This window comes from Natrix helvetica, assembly GCF_964273705.1.
Source record: "Natrix helvetica genome assembly, chromosome: Z".
Classification (NCBI taxonomy): Eukaryota; Metazoa; Chordata; class Lepidosauria; order Squamata; family Natricidae; genus Natrix; species Natrix helvetica.
In genome coordinates, this window is record NC_138554.1 from 63,750,079 (window position 1) to 63,769,321 (window position 19,243).

General features: G+C 42.1%; 2 protein-coding genes across 3 annotated transcripts in view; one reads left to right on the forward strand and one right to left on the reverse strand.

The window, feature by feature from the left end:
• The window catches only part of SPMIP7 (sperm microtubule inner protein 7), a 51,889-nt gene extending 50,470 nt beyond the window's left edge, over positions 1-1,419 (reverse strand). Inside the window, exon 1 of the mRNA XM_081931902.1 lies at positions 846-1,419. Within this exon, the coding sequence (XP_081788028.1) occupies positions 846-1,347 (502 nt within the window). The 5' untranslated portion in view covers positions 1,348-1,419. The remainder of the gene's footprint in view (positions 1-845) is intronic.
• A 10,455-nt stretch (positions 1,420-11,874) lies between these two features.
• The window catches only part of ZPBP (zona pellucida binding protein), a 65,698-nt gene continuing 58,329 nt past the window's right edge, over positions 11,875-19,243 (forward strand). Inside the window, exon 1 of one of the 2 annotated variants that reach the window (XM_081931906.1) lies at positions 11,875-12,244. In XM_081931906.1, the coding sequence (XP_081788032.1) occupies positions 12,136-12,244 (109 nt within the window). In that variant the 5' untranslated portion in view covers positions 11,875-12,135. The remainder of the gene's footprint in view (positions 12,245-19,243) is intronic. The other variant, XM_081931905.1, reaches the window with a different exon arrangement.

Consider the following 19,243-nt stretch of genomic DNA (forward strand, 5'->3'; position numbering starts at 1 on the left):
TTGAAAGGAAAGAAACTTTTAATCCACAAATACAAAAAAATGAAAAAGTATAGAGGAAGTCCAATTTAAAAGTAAGAGGCATTTGTAAAAAGTCCATCCATAGAAAACAAACAAAATTAAAGTGAAAAAGATAACACGACAGTTTTAAACCAGGGTTAATTTGCCGCTTACTTCCTTCTATCTTCAATTTTATTTTAACTCTAAGTCTTTTGGGTTTTCTCTTCTCTAATAATAAGGATTTTTCTCACCATTTCAACACACTGTCTTTTCTGTTCTGCTTCCGTTTCAGGGGACTGTCCCAACCTTCTGCAGCCATTTTGACTGCTTCTCTTGAAGCCGGCAAAAAGAGCTTTCTCCTGGATCAATCATTGGACTTTGCAATGTCCCTGAGATCAGCAGGACATGCTCTTCTCTATCACCGTTCCTTCAGAACTGTTTAGATCCAAAAAGGACAGTCCAGCGACAGAGATATCGACAGCAATCCTGGAGCCCCAAGATTACATGTTCTGTCTTCGCAACATCAAGCCCCACCCACATGTTCTTTCAGTTCTTGATTGCAATCTCAGCTTGCTGGTTTCCATGAAACCAATGTTGTGGAAGAATTGGCTAGAAACTGGGAGACTGTGGGTTTCTGTCCTGTCTTGGGCATAAAGGCAGCTGGTGACCTTGGACCAGTTACTTTCTCTCAGTCCCAGGAAGGAGGCAAATACAAACTCAATTTTGAAATATTGTGTCAAGAAAACTGCTGGGACTTGTTCAAGCAATTCTGAGAATTAACATAATTGAACAGAAAAAAAATACACACACATACAGACAGTGGCAGTTGTAGTGGCAATGATATTTACCTCCAAGTCTTGATCTCAGAGAAATGTCAGGTACTGCTCTAGAATTCCACCGTTGGTTCTGATTTATTTCTTTCAACAGTAAAGAGCTTCTATCACCAGCTTGGCTTCTTCTGCAAAATACAGATCCCTGCTGTGAAGATTGTGTATCTTTGCCATCTCGCAGGGGTTCATAGGCTTTGTTATCTAAGATTTGTCGGTCAACTTTACCACCTGGGCTCACAAATCCTGTAGAAGTGTTGATTATTGGCACATCATCCCGATGTGGTGCTAAAAGATAGCTTTCATCTTCAGGAGGAAGGAAAGGATTTAATTTTAGAAAAGCATTACTATCCTTTTCTTGGAAACTGGCAAAAAAATGCCTGTCTTCAGGTCCCCGTACAAAAGGCATATGCATTCTCTTCAACAGATCTTTGTGTTGGTTTAAATGCATCTTGTGAAGTGAATCAACTGGGTTTAAGTATGAATAAGGGTGAAAATGTCTTGCAGTGACTTGAGAAGCCATGGTTACTTTTTAACTTGATTTAATAACTTTCATTAAAAAGGGAAACCAGGCTCAACTACGAAGTGATCGTTTGAAAAAAAAAAAGTAGCGATGTAGTGCTTCTTTCTGTAGCTGAAATAAAAAAAAAAGAAAGAAAAAGAAATGGCAACCCAGCAAAGGAATGAAGCTTCATACATACAAAGATTCTCAGTTGCTAAGTGACAATGGAACATGAACACATAATGAAAGTATATGCAGTGCTCTTTTGCTCTGTAAGTGAAGAAACTTTTCATTTTACACAAATGACTTTTTATTATCACAACATTTGTCTATTCTACATCTATATTTGGGTAGAATAGGATAGGATGGGATAGAATAGAATTCTTTATTGACCAAGTGTGATCAGACACACAAGGAATTTGTTTCCAGTCTATAACGTCATAGTGTACAAATAAACAGCAAGTAATAAGTCATAACTCTTAATCATTGTTACAATTATTAATTATAAGTTACAAACAACAATTGATAGTCATAAGAAATCAATAGGAGAAGATAGCAGGAAAGATTTGAAGGTGAGAAAAGATGAGAAATGAGACAGTACTATGAGAATTTTTTCAGCAGAGTGATGGCATGGGGGGAAAACTATCTTTATGTCTGGTTGTTTTGGCATGTAATGCTCTATAGCGGCATCCTAAGGGGAGAAGTTGAAATAGATTATGTCCAGGATGTGAGGGGTCTGTAGATATTTTCTCAGCTCTCTTTCTGATTCACATTATATATATATATATATATATATATATATATATATATATATGTGTGTGTGTGTGTGTGTGTGTGTGTGTGTGTGTGTGTTGTATTTGTACTGATAAATAAATAAAGGGAGACTAGTATAGATCTATTTCGAGCTAATTAGCTCTCATCAGCTAGCCATACCCTTACTGGGATTTGAACATGTGCTGTTATATATCTCAGGCAGGAGCCTTAGCCACTAAGCCACAGGATCGCCTCCTTATCAGTTGAGCCAGGGAAATAAGTATATATTTGTGTTACAACCCCTGGTATGCCTAAATATGGGAGGAAGGTCACTACTCCCTCTTTCTGTCCTTCGGCTTCATCACAGAAGACCATGCAGGCAGAAAACCATATTCTTATTTTTAATGTTGCCTTTTATATTTGTGTTGTATTTGTACTGATAAATAAATAAAGGGAGACTAGTATAGATCTATTTCGAGGTAATTAGCTCTCATCAGCTAGCCATACCCTTACTGGGATTTGAACCTGTGCTGTTATATATCTCAGGCAGGAGCCTTAGCCACTAAGCCACAGGATCGCCTCCTTATCAGTTGAGCCAGGGAAATAAGTATATATTTGTGTTACAACCCCTGGTATGCCTAAATATGGGAGGAAGGTCACTACTCCCTCTTTCTGTCCTTCGGCTTCATCACAGAAGACCATGCAGGCAGAAAACCATATTCTTATTTTTAATGTTGCCTTTTATATTTGTGTTGTATTTGTACTGATAAATAAATAAATAAATAAATAAATAAATAAATAAATAAATAAATAAATAAATAAATAAATAAATAAATATATATATATATATATATATATATATATATATATATATATATATATATATATATATATATATATATATATATATATATATATATATATATATATATATATATATATATATATATATATATATATATATATATATATATAATTTCCTGCATGATTCTGATCTTCGTTGGTAGATACACCCCAACATCTGATTGATTTTCAAGGCCTTCAATCAAGTCCTAGACCTATGATGGACAACCTATGGCATGGGTGCTTGAAATGGCATGCAAGCCATCACCCGTTGCTCTTCCGGGTTGTGGTACGTCGGCCAGCTGGTCCTCATGCAGTGCAGGAAACCGGAAGAGCAGCCGCTCAATACATATGCTTGTGTGGGGCAGCTGATCTTCTGGTTTCAGGCACACACATGCACACTGGCCACCTGGTCTTCTGGTTTCTGGTGCACATGGACGCATGAAGACCTGGCATGTGCATGCCAGAAACTAGAAGATTCAGTACTTGGTGCCGAAAAGGATCGCAAACACTGTGCTAGACTATGACATATCTTGAACTTGAAACTGGTTGCATAGCGACTATTCCAAGTTACAACAGATCCCCCTCCAAACCTACCTATGACCCAGTTTTGAAGTTACACCTGCTGCAGTACCTCTGTGGTCTTTGTTTTTATAACTGAATGCAGGGACACTGCAGTGATCCCTCCATTTATTTTCCCTCATTCCACCCCAGTGGGCCCCAATGAATTGTAACTGCTCCAAAAATGGTTTCTATTTCAAGGACAATGTCATATAGCTCAAGGATGTCAAGGGGTGAAGCAGTTTGTCCTCCTTCCCCAATGTGAGTTCTGGAGCTTTTCTAAAGATAAGTGTGTGACTAGTGATGGGGGTAGGATGCTGTGGGGACTAGTCAGGTGGTAGCAGACCTAATACCTATTAAGACCTGATGTGTGGGGGGAAGTAGGGTCGGGGCCTTTGGGTATTCTGAGGGGCAGGAAGCTGACCATGGGATGAAAAGCCCTTAGAGGCACCTTGAGGCATTCTATGCTCCACTTTATAGTCCATTCCATTTAACATCAAAAGTAGGGATGGGGGTCATTAATTGAGTTGAGCATCTAATTACCTAATTTAATGACTGTCATGGCTTGCAAATGTCATTGGTTCCTTGACTTTTATTTCTAGAATTTGCATATCATTTGGACAGCCAATTTGGTATAGTGCTTAAGGTACTGGCCCAGAAATCAGGAGATGGTGAAATTGTCCCACTTTAGGCATGAAAGCTATCTTGGTGACTTTGGGCCAGTTGTTTTTTTTCTCAGCCCAACCCATCTCACAGAGGAGTTGTTATTGTGGAGAAAAATAAGATGAAGAAGGAGTCATATGTATATTTGCCACCTTGGATTACTTATAAAGTAATCAAGGTGTGATAAAAATCTAACAAACATTTAGCTGAGCAGTGTCATCACCATAATGTAGGTTTATGACAATTTTGTTAATTTCCAATTCATCTTCCCTCAGTATATATTCATATATTGGTTAAATAAATACAGGTAATCCTCACCTATTACCATAATAGGGTTTGAAACAGTTTAAGTGAAACAGTCTTGCTTAATGACCCCCACCCCCTGCTCTCCCTGATACAGTCATTAAATGAGCAAGCAGGTTATCAAGCAGAGCACAGAGGTTGGAGAGGTCCTGGAGCCCCCACTACCCAGCTGGATCCGAAAAAGAAGCAAACAAATAGCAAAAAGCTTTGCAAAGCCAAAAACAGGATAGCAGGGGGGAGTGCCCAGCTCAGTAAGAGCTCAGTGCTATGTTCAGTGTCACAGAGGCTTCCAAAGAAACTTAGAAGCTTGACTGTGAGAAGTCCCAATGCTTTGAAACAGCAGGGAGGAAGCTCAGTGATCTATTCACTGGTGGCATTTTACAGAGGCAATGCTTATGGGCTGGCCTCCGTCTTGATCAGCTGGTAGTCAGGCAATCTCTTGCTAGGCCAGAGGTCCCTAAACTTGGCAACTTTAAGACTTGTGGATTTCAACTCCCAGAATTCTCCAGCCTGCATAGCTGTATCAATTGTACATGTATCAAACAACAGCAGCAAAAACTGGATCCTAAAAGGAGTTAGACAAGGAGAAAAAAAGCTTGTAAAACTTTGGACAGCTTTTTGTTGCATATCTGACACCCTTTAGGGCCAAGCTTCTGTCACAATTGTTTACTGCACATATGTCTGGATAGAGAGGACCAGTGGTCTGAAAGAAGAGTGAAAGAGGCAATCTACATTAAGATTGAACAGCCCTCTCTCAAAAGAGGGTAGGGATATGCCACCATCTTACGCCACCATCTATATCCTGTTTATACTACAATCCTTTCAGCAGTTCCAAAGAAGGCATTTGCATTTTTCAGGTGACTCTGAGGGCACAGATAAAACTTCAAGTGGCCTCAATGACTCTCAGAAAGAATGCTAATGAGCAGATGACTGCAAGGAATATAAATCCTTCCATCCCTCACAATTTGGTCAGAGCTGAAGAAGCTTCTTGAATGAGAAGTCAAACCAAGTTGCCTTTTGAAAAAAACATTTTTGGGGCAACCATGACCAGGATGACTGAGAATCTCCATACATGTATGTGATATGCTTCCCATAGCTTTGTAGAGTATTTTCCTGTCCACACAAACAACTTGCATAAGGATTTCTTTTGCTTCCTTCATGCTCTATCTCTCCACTTTTTTAAAAAAATTAAAATCCTTTACTTAATTTCCTCTATCTTTGGTCTGCAAGCTACTCATCATTGTAAGCAACTTAGATTTTGTCATTCTCTTTTTAGGCATGCAGTAAATTTAAGAAATGAGGTGGTTAAAAGGGACTTAAAGGGGATTGAGACTGGAAGGCAAGGTAGGTGAGCACCTAATTGGGAAGGGAGCGAGAAAGATCCAAAAAATATGCACCTCCCATCTTTTTTTCTATTTTCTTCATTGAAAAAAATCTGGGTTTCTGAGGGAGGGAACAGGTAAAGCAAGAGAACATTTTTAGGAAGGTAATCTGGGAGCTGCTTCCTTTGTATGTATTAGAAGCTTAAAAGGCCTCCTACATGCCCTTCCATCCCCACCCCCCTTTGGCACCTCATTGGCTCCATGGGAGACAGGAATTCCCTCAGAGTGGGGGAGACACCAGATATAGAGTTTGCATTTCTGAGGGCAAAAGCAATTTATCAACACTCAAAGCATCCCAAATTGCATAGGAAGGATCAGTTAAAACTAACACATGCATAAACCACAACCCAAATTCACACAAAGGACAAGTTCCCTATAAAGCCAGGTCCCTGCACCCATCTTCTCTGTAGACTACCCTTCAGAAGAGTGTCTTTTGGTCTTGAGAATAAAGTTTCCTTTACACAGTATATTTGGATTTCATTTTGATTTGTTCTTGCATCATTCCGGTTCATGAAAACCCAAATTATTAACATATGCAAGGGGCTAGTTTCCCCAAAGTTTAGCAAGAGGCAGGAGAGGCCTGCAGTCTCCTGACTGCCAGATGATCTGGGCAGAAAGCTTGGAAGCAGCTACCATTTCTACAAGGAATTTCGGCATGCTCAAAGTGGTGGTCACTTCTGGAAGGCAGCCAGGAATGAGTGGCCTTCCGCAACATGAGATCCAGAGATCTATAAAAGGTAAGTATGTGATGGTAAGGGTGAGAAGTAGGCCCAAGGCCTGTAGGGACCCAGCAGGGTGGGATAGGGAAGGGGGTGGAGCATTGCAGTGTTCCTGTGATCAGTCAGGCATAAGGCCACTATAACTTTGAAAGAAGATCATCAGTAGCTTAGAGGGTGTGCGTGTCTATCATAACTTCAAACAGCTATTAAGTAGCCACTTATATCTCAAATACTATTTGTAATAGGACAAGGACAATATGCAGTTTTGTCTCAATCCTTTGCAAATTTGTGGCTCCCTGACCTGTGTACGGGTTTTAAATAAAAACTAGTGGATGTTCTAAGATTTCCATTTTCCTAAGTATATAAGAATTATAAAAGCATAGACTCATAGGACTGGAAGGGACCTTAGAGATCTTCTAGTCCAATACCCGTCCAACGCAAAACTTATACCGTCATAGACAAATGGCTGTCCAATCTTTTCTTGAAAACCCCCAGCGATGGATCACCCACAACTCCTGAACATAAGCTGTTGCACTGATTGCTAATAATATGATTTGTACAATAAAAATTATTTGTATAATCAATAAAGCACATTGTGATTTTTTCTATTTTTGTTACCATAATCTTTAATTGCGCATATTAGGACAATGATGTTTGAACTAAGATATCTCAAATGGGCTATCAGAATGCCTCCAAAATCCATGACTCCCATGCATTGAAACTTGGCAAATTTTATAAAACATTTTATGACATAAAATATCATCAAGCTGTTTATGACACATTATAAAATGTCATAAAACATTTCCCTGCTGATGTTTGACTGCTACCCAATTCAACATGGGTTATTTTCAAAGTTTATACATTTCTGAATATATGCCATTTTTTCTGGTGAAGGCAGTACATTAGAATTTCTTTCTTTCATTGAGAACTCTGGTAAGGAAATAGCTCTGAAACAATGACCCATGCAGTCAGTGATAGTCTGGTTGCCACTAAAATTACCCATTTTCAGCATCTTCATATATTGCTGTTGTCCAATATAGGTGCCTGCTTGCTTAAATTGGCAGGGGGGCCTTGAGTGATTCTGTTGAATTATAAACATGTCACTGGTATTCTTCCGAAAGAGTTTCTGGCCACAGTAAGACAGTATAACTGGTGTTGGAAGGAATGGGCACACATAGCCTAGTCATAATAGTCTAGAGTATCTTTTTAGATTAGTAGTTTTATATTGTTGGAAGCAATGTCCTTCTGAGTTCAGCTCCAAGTGGGGGGAAAAGACACTGGAAACATGGACGCTGCTTGGAAAGATGGTTTAATAGTGGACAGAACCACATGGCTTGAGTCCTAAACAGAAAGGGTGATCACATGCTTCAATGTTGGGTGAAGAAGAAGAAAGAGGCAGAAGGGCTGAAAATTCCTGGTTTTATACTCTCTATTTGGCCTCACCTCTCTGTTTCCTGTTCCTGTGGTAAGAAATGTATTATGATTGGTTGTCAGACTCCCATGGGGCCAAGTTTGAGTTTCCAGATGCCATGGAGTGAGTTTCTGTGGAAGGCTAATACTATCATGCCTTCATCCCATCACCCTGGAGCTGAAGGGGAGAACTCGTTATTATGTAGAACAGGTGGGCTTGGGCATTTTAATGGGCCATTAAGGAAAGTGGGGGCTATTAAGAGTGAGTCTGTTTCCTGCCTAAAAACATGTTTCTCCATTTCTTATCCAGGAAAATATAATTTTCTGCCTTTTCAATATTTCCTAGGATATTTCATTTTTCTAGGAAAGGGGGGGTGCTAACTTCCTACAATATAAAGCACAATTAGATTAGAATAGAATAGAACAGAACACTTTATTGTCACTTTGAATCAGTGGTGGGATACAACTGCTACGCACTGGTACAGGTGTACCGGTGCCTGCTGGGAGTACCAGGTACTGTTCCGGTACGGTGAATCCGGAGGGTCCACCTGCCCTCACCTGTATTTGAGCTGATTGGGGTGTCTGCGCACAGAGTATACATCGCTTGCGCCATGCTCCGCCGAGCAGCTGGAGCATCGCAGGAGGTAAGTACGCATGCGTGCGCTGCGCACGTGCATATGGTGGACGCCGGCTTCGTTGCACTGTACCCGTTGCACCGGGATCCGGAACCTACCACTGCTTTGAATAGATACTAATCAGCATATATTAAAATGAAATTAAATTGCATACAGCTCAAAGGGTCTGTACCTCTAATATAAACATATGTTATGTTTAAACATGACAAGATAAATAAATACAGAATTATGCATGTATACACATATAGGACACTGTGTTTTATATAAAACTACTTTTGAAAATGATTTGGAAGCTCTAGTTCAGTGGGTCTCAACCTTTCTAATACCGTGACCCTTTAATACAGTTCCTCATGTTGTGGTGACCCCCAACCATAAAATTATTTTATGTTTTCCATATTTTTTTGAAAATATGTGTTTTCCGATGGTCTTAGGCGATCCCTGTGAAAGGGTTGTTTGACCCCTAAAGGGGTCCCGATCCACAGGTTGAGAACCACTGCTCTAGTTGATATAAAAGTTATCAATTAAATTGCACTATGGAATTTCTGCAGTGTCTATTCAGCACTATATCACATTAAAGACTTATATTGTCCTAATTAGTTCCAAGCTTTAGTAGCAATTTTTAAAATACCAATGATGCTCAAAAATCAGATAATATTTAATAATTGGAAGATCTAGAAAAGGAAATGGAGTCAATTCAGTATGTATATAGAGGGGCCTAGAGCCATCAAAGAAAATTTATCTAGGAAGATATTGTTCTCTGCTTGTCTATTAGATACAAATATAATCAGTTCTACAACCATGTTTCATCAGTCTTTAGTTAAAATACAGGCAGTCCTCAACTTACAACCACAACTGAGCCTATTTTTTTTGTTGCTAAGTTGTTAAGTGAATTTTGCCTCCTTTTACAACTTCTCTTGCAACAGTTAAGTGAATTTCTGCAGTGTTAAGTTAATAACAAGAATGTTAAATGAATCTTCCTTCCCCTTTGATTTTGCTTGTCAGGTCACAACAGGTGATCAGATGACCCAGGACACTGCAACTGTCATAAGTATAAGTCAGCTGCCAGGTTCTGAATTTTGATCATGAGGATGCTGCAACAGTCATAATGTGAAAAAAATCTTAAGTAACTTTTTATTTAACTTTTTCCAGTGCCATGGTCAAATGGTCACTAAATGAACTGTTGGAACTACCTTAAAGGACTAACTGCATATTGCTCAAAAAAACTATTTCATTGATAAGTGAGAGTAAGACCACTTAAAACAGAGGTGTCAAACTGGTGGCCTGTGGGCTGAATGCATCATGTGCAGGTCACACTCACCCCAACTCCACAAAGGGGGAAAACATTGCAATGGTTCTGAGATCATGACTGCCAGCTCCTTAAGAACTCTGGGATGTAATCCATCACAACCTGATGATTTGAATTTGTTTAGAATGGACAGGCGTTCTATTACCATTTTATTGCTTAATTTAATTAGTATTCCTAGTTTGTCTTTTACAGTTGTTTCGGGTTGGTTGGACTATTTTTTTTTTTTTTTGCGTAAAGACAGATGCAAATAAGAATTAAGCAGCTCTGCTTTTTTTCTGCTGCCTGTCACTTTCTTACCATTGTCTCCCATTAGTGGACTAATTGTTTCCTTGTCTTTTTATATGGTGAAATAAACTTCAAAAAAATATTTTGGACATTTGTTGCGAGCCTTAGTGCATTCTGAGTCTTAGGTTTCCGCACTTCATCTTTGCAGATTTGGGCTACATGCTGGGATTCTGCTTCATGTGTCCTTTCCATTTTTTATACTTATCCTTTTTGTCTTTCATAGCATTCTCTATGCTCGCGTATCATAAGTGGGGGGAGCGCAGGGGGGTAGTGTGTGGGCGTGCCGCACCTCTAATACAATGCACGATCCCCCCAGTGCGCATGTGCGCACTACAGACGCTCCCCCCCCATTTTTTGCATGCTTTTTTTGCCTCCCCAGGCTCCAGAGGCTTTTTGGAGCCTGGGGAGGGCAGAAAAAGCCCCCCCCCGCCCCCCCGGAAGCCCTCCGGAGGCTTGAGTACCTTCAGGACGCTTCCCTGAAGCATCCAGAGCAGTCAAAACGAACCTCCGAGCAAACCGGAAGTGACTTCCGGTTTGTTCGGAGGGTCGTTTTGAGTGCTCCGAAGGCTTGAGGGACCTTCAGGATGCTCCCCTGAAGCCTCCGGAGCAGTCAAAACGACCCTCCGAGCAAACCGTAAGTCCGTTTCTGAACTTCCGGTTTGCCCGTAGGGGCGTTTTTTTGCGCTCCGGAGGCTTCAGGGAAGCTCATGAAGCATCTGGAGGGCCTTCAGGTGGGGGGAGGCTCTTTTCGCCCTCCCCAGGCTTCTATAAAGGCTCTGGAGTCTGGGAGGGCAAAAAATGGCTTTAAAAAAGGGTGAGCTGGCCAGCGCGCGCATGCACAATGGCCAGCTAACAGGGCAGCGCCTTGCGTTCCCTGACAAATGGCTCTGTGTGCCACCTGTGGCACGCGTGCCATAGGTTCGCCATCACTGCTCTATGCTATCATGCTGGTTTATTCTTAGAGTTCTTATTTTTCTTTTTCAGAGGTACTATGCTGCACTGCGCTTTAATAATTGTTTTTAGTGGGTTGTTTTTTCCTTTAATATTACCACCCACAGACTCCTTCCCAAACAGTTCTTTTAAAGTCTAAGACACTGGTTTGATTATGTTCTAGTTCTTGTGTCTGCATTATATTGAATTCCAACACGTCAGCCTCCCCCAATGGTCTTGCAACCTCAACCCCCTCTATCATTTCTTCTCTGTTAGCAATAATTAGGTCCAGTATAGCTGTCCTTCTAGTTCCCCCCTTTATCTTTTGGATTACGAAGTTGTCAGCAACTTTGTTAGTAAGGAGTCTGTTACATCCCTCACTTGATGCAGGGTTTGTCTCCCAGTTGATGTCAGGGTCTCTCATTACTACTGTGGTGTGTTTCTCACGAACATTTTGTTAACTATTAGCAAAAAGTTAATCTATCAATCCCAGACCGCTTCAATTCATTTAAAGACACAGTAAATCTCCCCCGCCACGGAAATCTGCGCTTTTGTGGCTTTTCTTGCTAAAAGTGACACTGATTCGTAGCTAAATCACGATTAGCAGAGACAGAATTTATTAATCTACACAAACATACAGAACGTTCTAAGTGTGCGGCAAAAAGCAAAAAACTATTAAGTTGTGTGTGCTCAAAGTAGCGGTTCTTTAAACACAGAGCGAGGTTATGGTCAATATGCCAACTAGCCTTTTTAGGTCGCCGACACGAGGATATAGAGAATGGATTTCAGTTGCGCAAGAGTCGCAGGCGAACGCTCCATACTACGCGAAGCCGCCCGCCAATTCATCCGAACAATTCTGCGCCATGCTTCATTGCACTTCCTCCGCCCCTCCCCTTTTTCCATTGTGACGAGAGGCATTCGACGCCAGCGACTAACGAATTTGTTGGCGCCCGCGTGCGAAAAAGTGGAGGGGAGAACGGGAACTCACCCAGTCCCGCAGCTTTTGTTGGCATGCGGGGATGCGGCGCCGAGGATTGCGGAGAAGACGTGACTTCTCCTCTGCATACTGGAGTTTCTGTATTCCCTGGCTCGCTCTGGCATTATCCCTATTGCAGGGACTTTCCTTAGGTAAAAGAGCGCGTACTTCAATAATTAGGAGGAAGAAGGGAAGAGGAGGGCTTCCCAGTCCCGATCCCCTTGGCATATTGGTCTCACATAATGCGCCTCCTGCCCTCCTCTTGGCATATTGGTAATGTAATTCGCGAGGAAAGTCCCCGAAAATACTGCATGTTTGGCTTGATCATCTTTAGTTGCCGGACGGAGGAGTATAACTGGCAAGCAAATCCATAGTAATGATTCGCATAGGAAAGACAACGTTTGTAGCTGGCCAATTAGCATCCTGCCTTCCAATCTTTGCTTCCTGGGCTAGTAGCGTATGGTCTCCGTATGAATAATCCAGTTTTTGCCAAATTATCATTATTCATTATATTATTAATTTCATTATCTTTAAATAATTTTCAGTCCCATAATTCATTTGGATACTAGATGTAAGCATATAGACTTTTTATAATTATTTTGCATTAAACAAATAAAAGTAACATTTAATTCAAAATTCAAGACCTTTCAAACAAAGGATCCTAAAATGCATTTGAGCAAATGAACTAATTGAGAGAACAAAATAAATGGATTTTCATTTTTATCTGAGAAAGAATATTGTATTAGAATGTATATATTTTCCAGATATTATAACTGAAAATAGTTCTAGAAAAACTGAATGTTTAGAATTACTGTAATTTATTATATTTTTACTTATTTAAATATTTATGGTTATATGTCTCCACCTTGTGGCTATGCATTGTACTTATTTTCTATTCAGAAAAGTGTAGTGAAGTTTAAAACGTGAAGTTTCTTTTCATTTATCCATGCTTGCAAATTATATATAACTTTATCTGGCTTTAATTGCATCATTGTATAAGATTATTGCATCATCTCATAAGATTATAAATAGTCTGCCCCTATTTTCTTCCAGTTTTATTGTTAGAGCAGTGTTTTTTAGGATCAACTTACTTTAAGATTCCAGAATATTTGGCTCTAATTTCGTTATTAAACTTTCAAACTTTTAACTGGCCCAGCTTATCTGAAGGAATTTAAACTAATATAGAATGGATGAAGACCAATCTAGGACATGCTGTAATGCCAAGCAAAAACCTTAACACAATCAATTAAATAGTGCAAAAGATGGGGAGCTCAGATATAAAACATGATTCGTAGAAAGCAAATGTGGGGACAGTCAAAAAGGACATAAAACATAAAACAGCAGACTTGGAAAGGACCTTGGAGATCTTATAGTCTAACCACTTGCTTGAGCAGCAAGACCCTGTATCAGTGATGGCGAATGTTTTTCTGCTCGGGTGCCAAAAAAGTGTGCGTGCGCGCGATAGTCCGCAAGTGCGTGCCCACACCCATAATGCAATGCCCTCCCCCTACGCATGTGCACACAATCCCCCCCGCGCATGCACACAGGCTGCACTGAAGCCTCCAGACTTCCAGTAGTTGGGCTATTTTTCACCATCCACAGGGTCCGGAGGCTTTCCTGAAGCCCGGGGAGAGTGAAAATGGCCTCCCCCGCCCTCCGGAAGGCTGAAAATCAGCTGGCAAGCACGTGTACACTCACTGGAGCTGACAGGGCAATGCCTTGTATGCCCTCAGATATGACTCCACTTGCTGCCTGTGGCACTCGTGCCATAGGTTCGCCATCATGGCCTTATATCATTTCAGACAAGTGGCTATCCATTCTCTTCTTAAAAGCCTCCGGCGAGGGGGCACCCATAGCTTCTTAAGTCAAGGTATTCCACTAATTAATTGCTCTCACAGTTAGGAAATTTCTCCTTAGTTTTAGGTTGCTTCTCTCCATGATTACTTTCCATTCATTGTTCCTTGTGTTCCTTTCTGGTGCTTTGGAAAATAGGTTAATCCCTCTTCTTAATGGCTCCCTTCAAATACTGGAACACTTGTTATCAAGCTATCTCTAGTCCTTTTCACTAGACTAAACATACCCATTTCTTGCAAATATTCTTCATACGTTTTCGCCTCCAGTCCCTTAATCACTCTTGTTCTTTGCATTATTTCCGGTGTCCCAACATCTTTTTTATATTGTGATAACCAAAATTGGATGCATTACTACTGTAACGCTCTCTACATGGGGCTCCCCTTGAGGTGCGCCCGGAGACTGCAGTCCAGAATGCAGCCGCGCGGGTTATTATGGGGAGATCGAGATTCTCCCATATAACACCTATCCTGCGCGAGCTGCACTGGCTTCCTGTGGCCTACCGGGTGCGCTTCAAGGTACTGGTTACCATCTTCAAAGCGCTCCATGGCACAGGGCCCAGTTACCTGCGGGATCGCGTCCTGCCCCATACATCCCTGCGACCCATTCGCTCACACAGAGAGGGGCTACTCCGGGTGCCGTCCTCTAGAGAGTGCCAGAGGGCGGTGCCCAGGAGTAGGGCCTTCTCTGTGGTGGGCCCTACCCTTTGGAATGACCTCCCCCCAGACATCCGGACAACAACCGACCTTCGCTCCTTCCGTATGAAGCTGAAGACCTACCTGTTTTGTCAAGCCGGCCTGGCATAACGTTACAATCTTGCCACCCCAGGTCATTTTATAATGGGAAATTTTGTTTTTTAAAGTTTTTAGAGTTTAATATTTTTGGGGTTTTAAATTTTGTAAGTATGCTTATTTATGGACTTATTTTTACCTCCTCTGCACGATATATGGTGCTATCTTGATTATTGCTCTGTACGTCGCCCCGAGTCCCTGTGGGGAGAGGGGGCGACTAATAAGTTCAATAAATAATAATAATAATAATTATTATTCCAAGTTTACTAAGTTTATTTAATAAGGGTTTATAAATACTTAATGTAAACTTGATTATATTCCTCTTATTAATACAGCCTAGGATTGCATTGGCTTTTTTGGCAGCTGCCACACACTTTTGGTTCATATTTAACTAATTGTCCACTAGGATTTCAAGATCCCTCAAATTACTGGTACTGAGGCAAGTTTCATCTAGTCTGAAGATGAACAAGTGTTTTTTTCTTGCTTAGGTGTAAAATATTTTATCCACTATGAATTTCTTTTTGTTATGTAGGGGTCCAGTGTTCCAATTTGTCAAGATTCTTTTGGGTCTTGCGCCTATCTTCTGGGGTATTGGCTATTTCAGCTAGCTTAGTGTCTTCTGCAAATTTGATGAATTCCTCTTCTATTCCCACTTCTAAATCATTTATGCAGATATTGAAGAATCCTGGGCCCAACACAGAGCCTTGGGGTACCTCACTTCTCACCTCTCTTCATGTGCATTTAGTTCCATTAAGGATTACATGTTGAGTACGATTTTTCAGCCAGTTACAAACCCATCTGGTGGAGATGCTCTCTGTCCCATTTTTCTAGATTTCTAAGAAGTAGAAATATTTTGACAAAATATTTCTATTTTGTCAAATGCTATGCTGAAATCTAAATATATTATCTCCACAGAATTTTACTAGTTTCTTAAATTAGTCACTTGATCAAAGACTAAAACAAACTATTTGTTTAGCTTGGTCTGTTTTTGACAAACCTGTGTTGGCTTCTGGTTATAACTTTGCTTTCTTCTAGGTTCGTAGATGTGTTGCTTGATTATCTTTTCCAAGACCCTTTGATTGGTTTGTAGTTTCCTAGATCCAATTTTTTACTTTTTTGAAGAATGGAATCACATCAGTTCTTTTCCAGTCCTCAGATGGTACTCTAAGAACATTGATAGATATAGGTCAATGGTTCAGACATCACTTCTTCCAGTTCCTTCAAATCACTGGAATGTAATCCATCAGGACCCAGTGATTTGAATTTGTCTAGAACTGATAGGTGTTCTTGTTAGATCAGGTGAATGAAGGCGCACTCAGGCTTCAGAGTAACAAACAGCTCTTTATTAGCACAAGTCAACTATGTACAATCCAGTGAAGGTTCAATCTGACAGCAGCCCTTTTATAGGGAGCTGTCAGACCCTTCGACCAATTAGATTGAATCTCTGTTCCCGCCGGAACAGAGGATCTTGGTGTAAACCATTACCAATGTTTCTGGTATCTAACACCCCTACCCTGTTAGATGGGCTCAATCGACTTGTGACATAGTCACGCAGGTGGGCGGGCTTTCTGGTGGTTCATCCAGACCTGCGCAGTTTAGTTGGTGGGTGTTCTTCAGTCAGGTCGGATGAACCTGTTGTCTCTGCGGCTTCGCCTGGTGGAAGCTCCTGGAACTTCTTACATGCCGCGGCTGGAGTTTCTGGAGCCGGTTTGCTCGGAACTTGCTGCAGGCCTGCAACAATTACAGATAAGTGCCCTGGTATCTTCAGGATTGAATTATCTGTGGAAGGAGTGAATTCATGCTCCTTTTGTGTAGGGCTTTGGCTAATTCGTGCAGGAGTTGCCTCTGGTTGCCTAAGACTGGAGTTGGAGATGTGGCCACGGAGTTGGTCAATGTGCCGTCTCCAATTTTGACCGTCCTCGAGCTCTAATAGGTAAGAGCGAGGCCCGGTGATGCCTATTACTGTGGCAGGAATCCAAAGAGTTCCCCCAGCGTAATTGTGGATATAAACTTGATCTCCTATGGTAAAGTTTCTTATTTTGCCAGTTGAATCTGGGGGTGACGCGGCAGAGTAGTTTGGGTGTAGCCGGTCTAAGTGGGACCTTAGCCAGCGACCCATTAGAAGCTCGGAAGGGCTTCTACCAATGGTAGCACTTGGCGTGATGTGCTGTATGAGGAGGAATTGATCAACCCGTGTTTGCCATCAATGAGGTACCCTCGGAATTCAACCCTTGACACGTTAATTTGACATTTTTCTTTTTTGAGGCGGAGGCCTTTATCTCTGATTCTGGCCAGAACAGTTCCCAGTCTTTTAAATAATTGCTCCTTATTTGCAGCCGATACCAATATGTCATCAAAATAGAGACGACTCCTGGAATCCCCTGCCAAAGTGGTTCCATGATGCTTTGGAACAGTCCAGGGGCGATACTAACTCCGAATTGAAGGCGGGTGCATTTGAATGCACCCCTGTGTGTCACAATGGTTTGGGCCTCCGCCGTGGCGCCATCTACAGGCAACTGCTGGTATGCCTGCGCCATATCTAATTTTGCAAAAACTTTGCCTGAGTGCAGTAAATGTTGTACAGTGGGTATAGGATAAGCGCTTTGCTGCAAAGCTTTGTTTATCGTGCACTTGTAATCCGCGCAGATGTGGACAGACCCGTGAGGCTTGACAGGTGTCACTATAGGGGTCTCACAGCGTGCCTGATCTACCGGCTCTAGGATTCCCTGGCCAATCAATTTGTCTAGTTCCAAATCAATTTTAGGGCGGAGAGCGAAAGGTACTCTCCTGGGTTTTAGCCTGATGGGGGCTACATTGGGGTCCAAGTTAAAAGATATTGGAGTCCCCTCATACTTACCTAAACCAGTGCCGAAGATGCCCTCAAATTCTTTGAGGAATTCCTCAGTGCTTTTGTCTCGTATGGCGTTGATTCCGGTCACTTCTAGGCCCAGGGTTTCGAACCAGTCAAGCCTCAGGAGGCTCTGCAGGTCTTCATTGACTACTGTCACTGGTAGCTGGCCGCAGAAGGTCTTGAACCTCATTCGGAAGGTCCCCTGGCCCCACAATGGGGACTCGGTTCACCTGGCAGTCACGAAGGCGAATGTCTGGAACTTGCAGCTGATGCTTTTTAAGGCTAGGGATAGCCTGTTTGAGCGCTGCCCAAGACATTATGGTCAAGGATGACCCCGTATCAATCTCCATATTGCATGGAGAGTCCTCAATGAGGACTGTGACTTTCAGCTTTTTTGGCTGCTTTGTGCGGACTTGGCCTATGGAGGTGTGGTAGGTGACTCTGGTGTCGCCTTCTGTTCGCCGTGGTGGCGGCTGCCATACCCCATGGTTGGGCATCTGCTGGCGGTTAGATAGGCTTCTGGGCTTCCAGGTTATAGCGGCGTGATCGCTTCTGCAGACCTTGGTGATGTGCCCCTTGCGTTCTCAGTGTTGACAGATGGCATCACGGAGACAGCAATGTGTTCTGAGGTGATTTCTTCAGCTGGCGCAAGGCGGGAAACGCGGTTCAAATTTTGGCACTGGTTTGGTGCGATCACTGTACATGCAGTAGCTGTCATCTTTGCTCTCTGAGCCTTGAGGCTCTGTGGCCTCGCGATGCACGCCTGCGCTCTTCCACGTGCTCTTTGGACTATTTTGGTGCTGCAGGGTTTCCGTTGATTTAATTGAAGACTCAGTAGCCCTGGCTTCGTCTAGAGCAATTTGGAGAGTAAGATTAGTTTTTGCTAATAATCTCCTCTACAGGCCAATGTCCCTAACACTGGATATGATGCGGTCAAGTAGTAGTTCATCAAGATCTCTAAACTCGCAGTACGCTGCGGCTTTCTGAGCGCCGCAATGTATTCGTTGATGGATTCCCCTTCTTTTTGGTTACGGATGTTGAATTCGTCCCTCCAGATGTATTTAGATGGTCTAGGAGCATAGTGTGTCCTCAGTGTCTGTTGTAGAACCGACCAAGTGACCGATTGGAGTGGTGTTGGCTCGGACAAATCCTTCGCCGTCTCAAACATCTCTGGTCTGCAGTAGCTCAGGAACATATTCTTTTTCCGGCCTTCAGAAAGGCCCATGAGGTTGTTGGCTTCAAGGAAGCAATCTAACCGCATCATGTAGGATTCCCACTGTTCGGTGGCTGGGTTGTATGGAGTCGGTGGGGCGTGCGTTGTCATCTTTGAATTTGCCGCTCAAAGATGGCTGCTTGATGCCGTGCCATGCTGTGGGCTGGATTGACCTGCTGGATTGTCGAGCTCTTTTTGTCTGCCTAGTTGCTTTCCGATCCCATCCTCGTTGCCAGTGTTAGATGGGGTGAATGAAGGCGCACTCAGGCTTCAGAGTAATAAACAGCTCTTTATTAGCACAAGTCAACTATGTACAATCCAGCTAAGGTTCAGTCTGACAGCAGCCCTTTTATAGGGAGCTGTCAGACCCTTCAACCAATCAGATTGAATCTCTGTTCCCGCCGGAACAGAGGACCTTGGTGTAAACCATTACCAATGCTTCTGG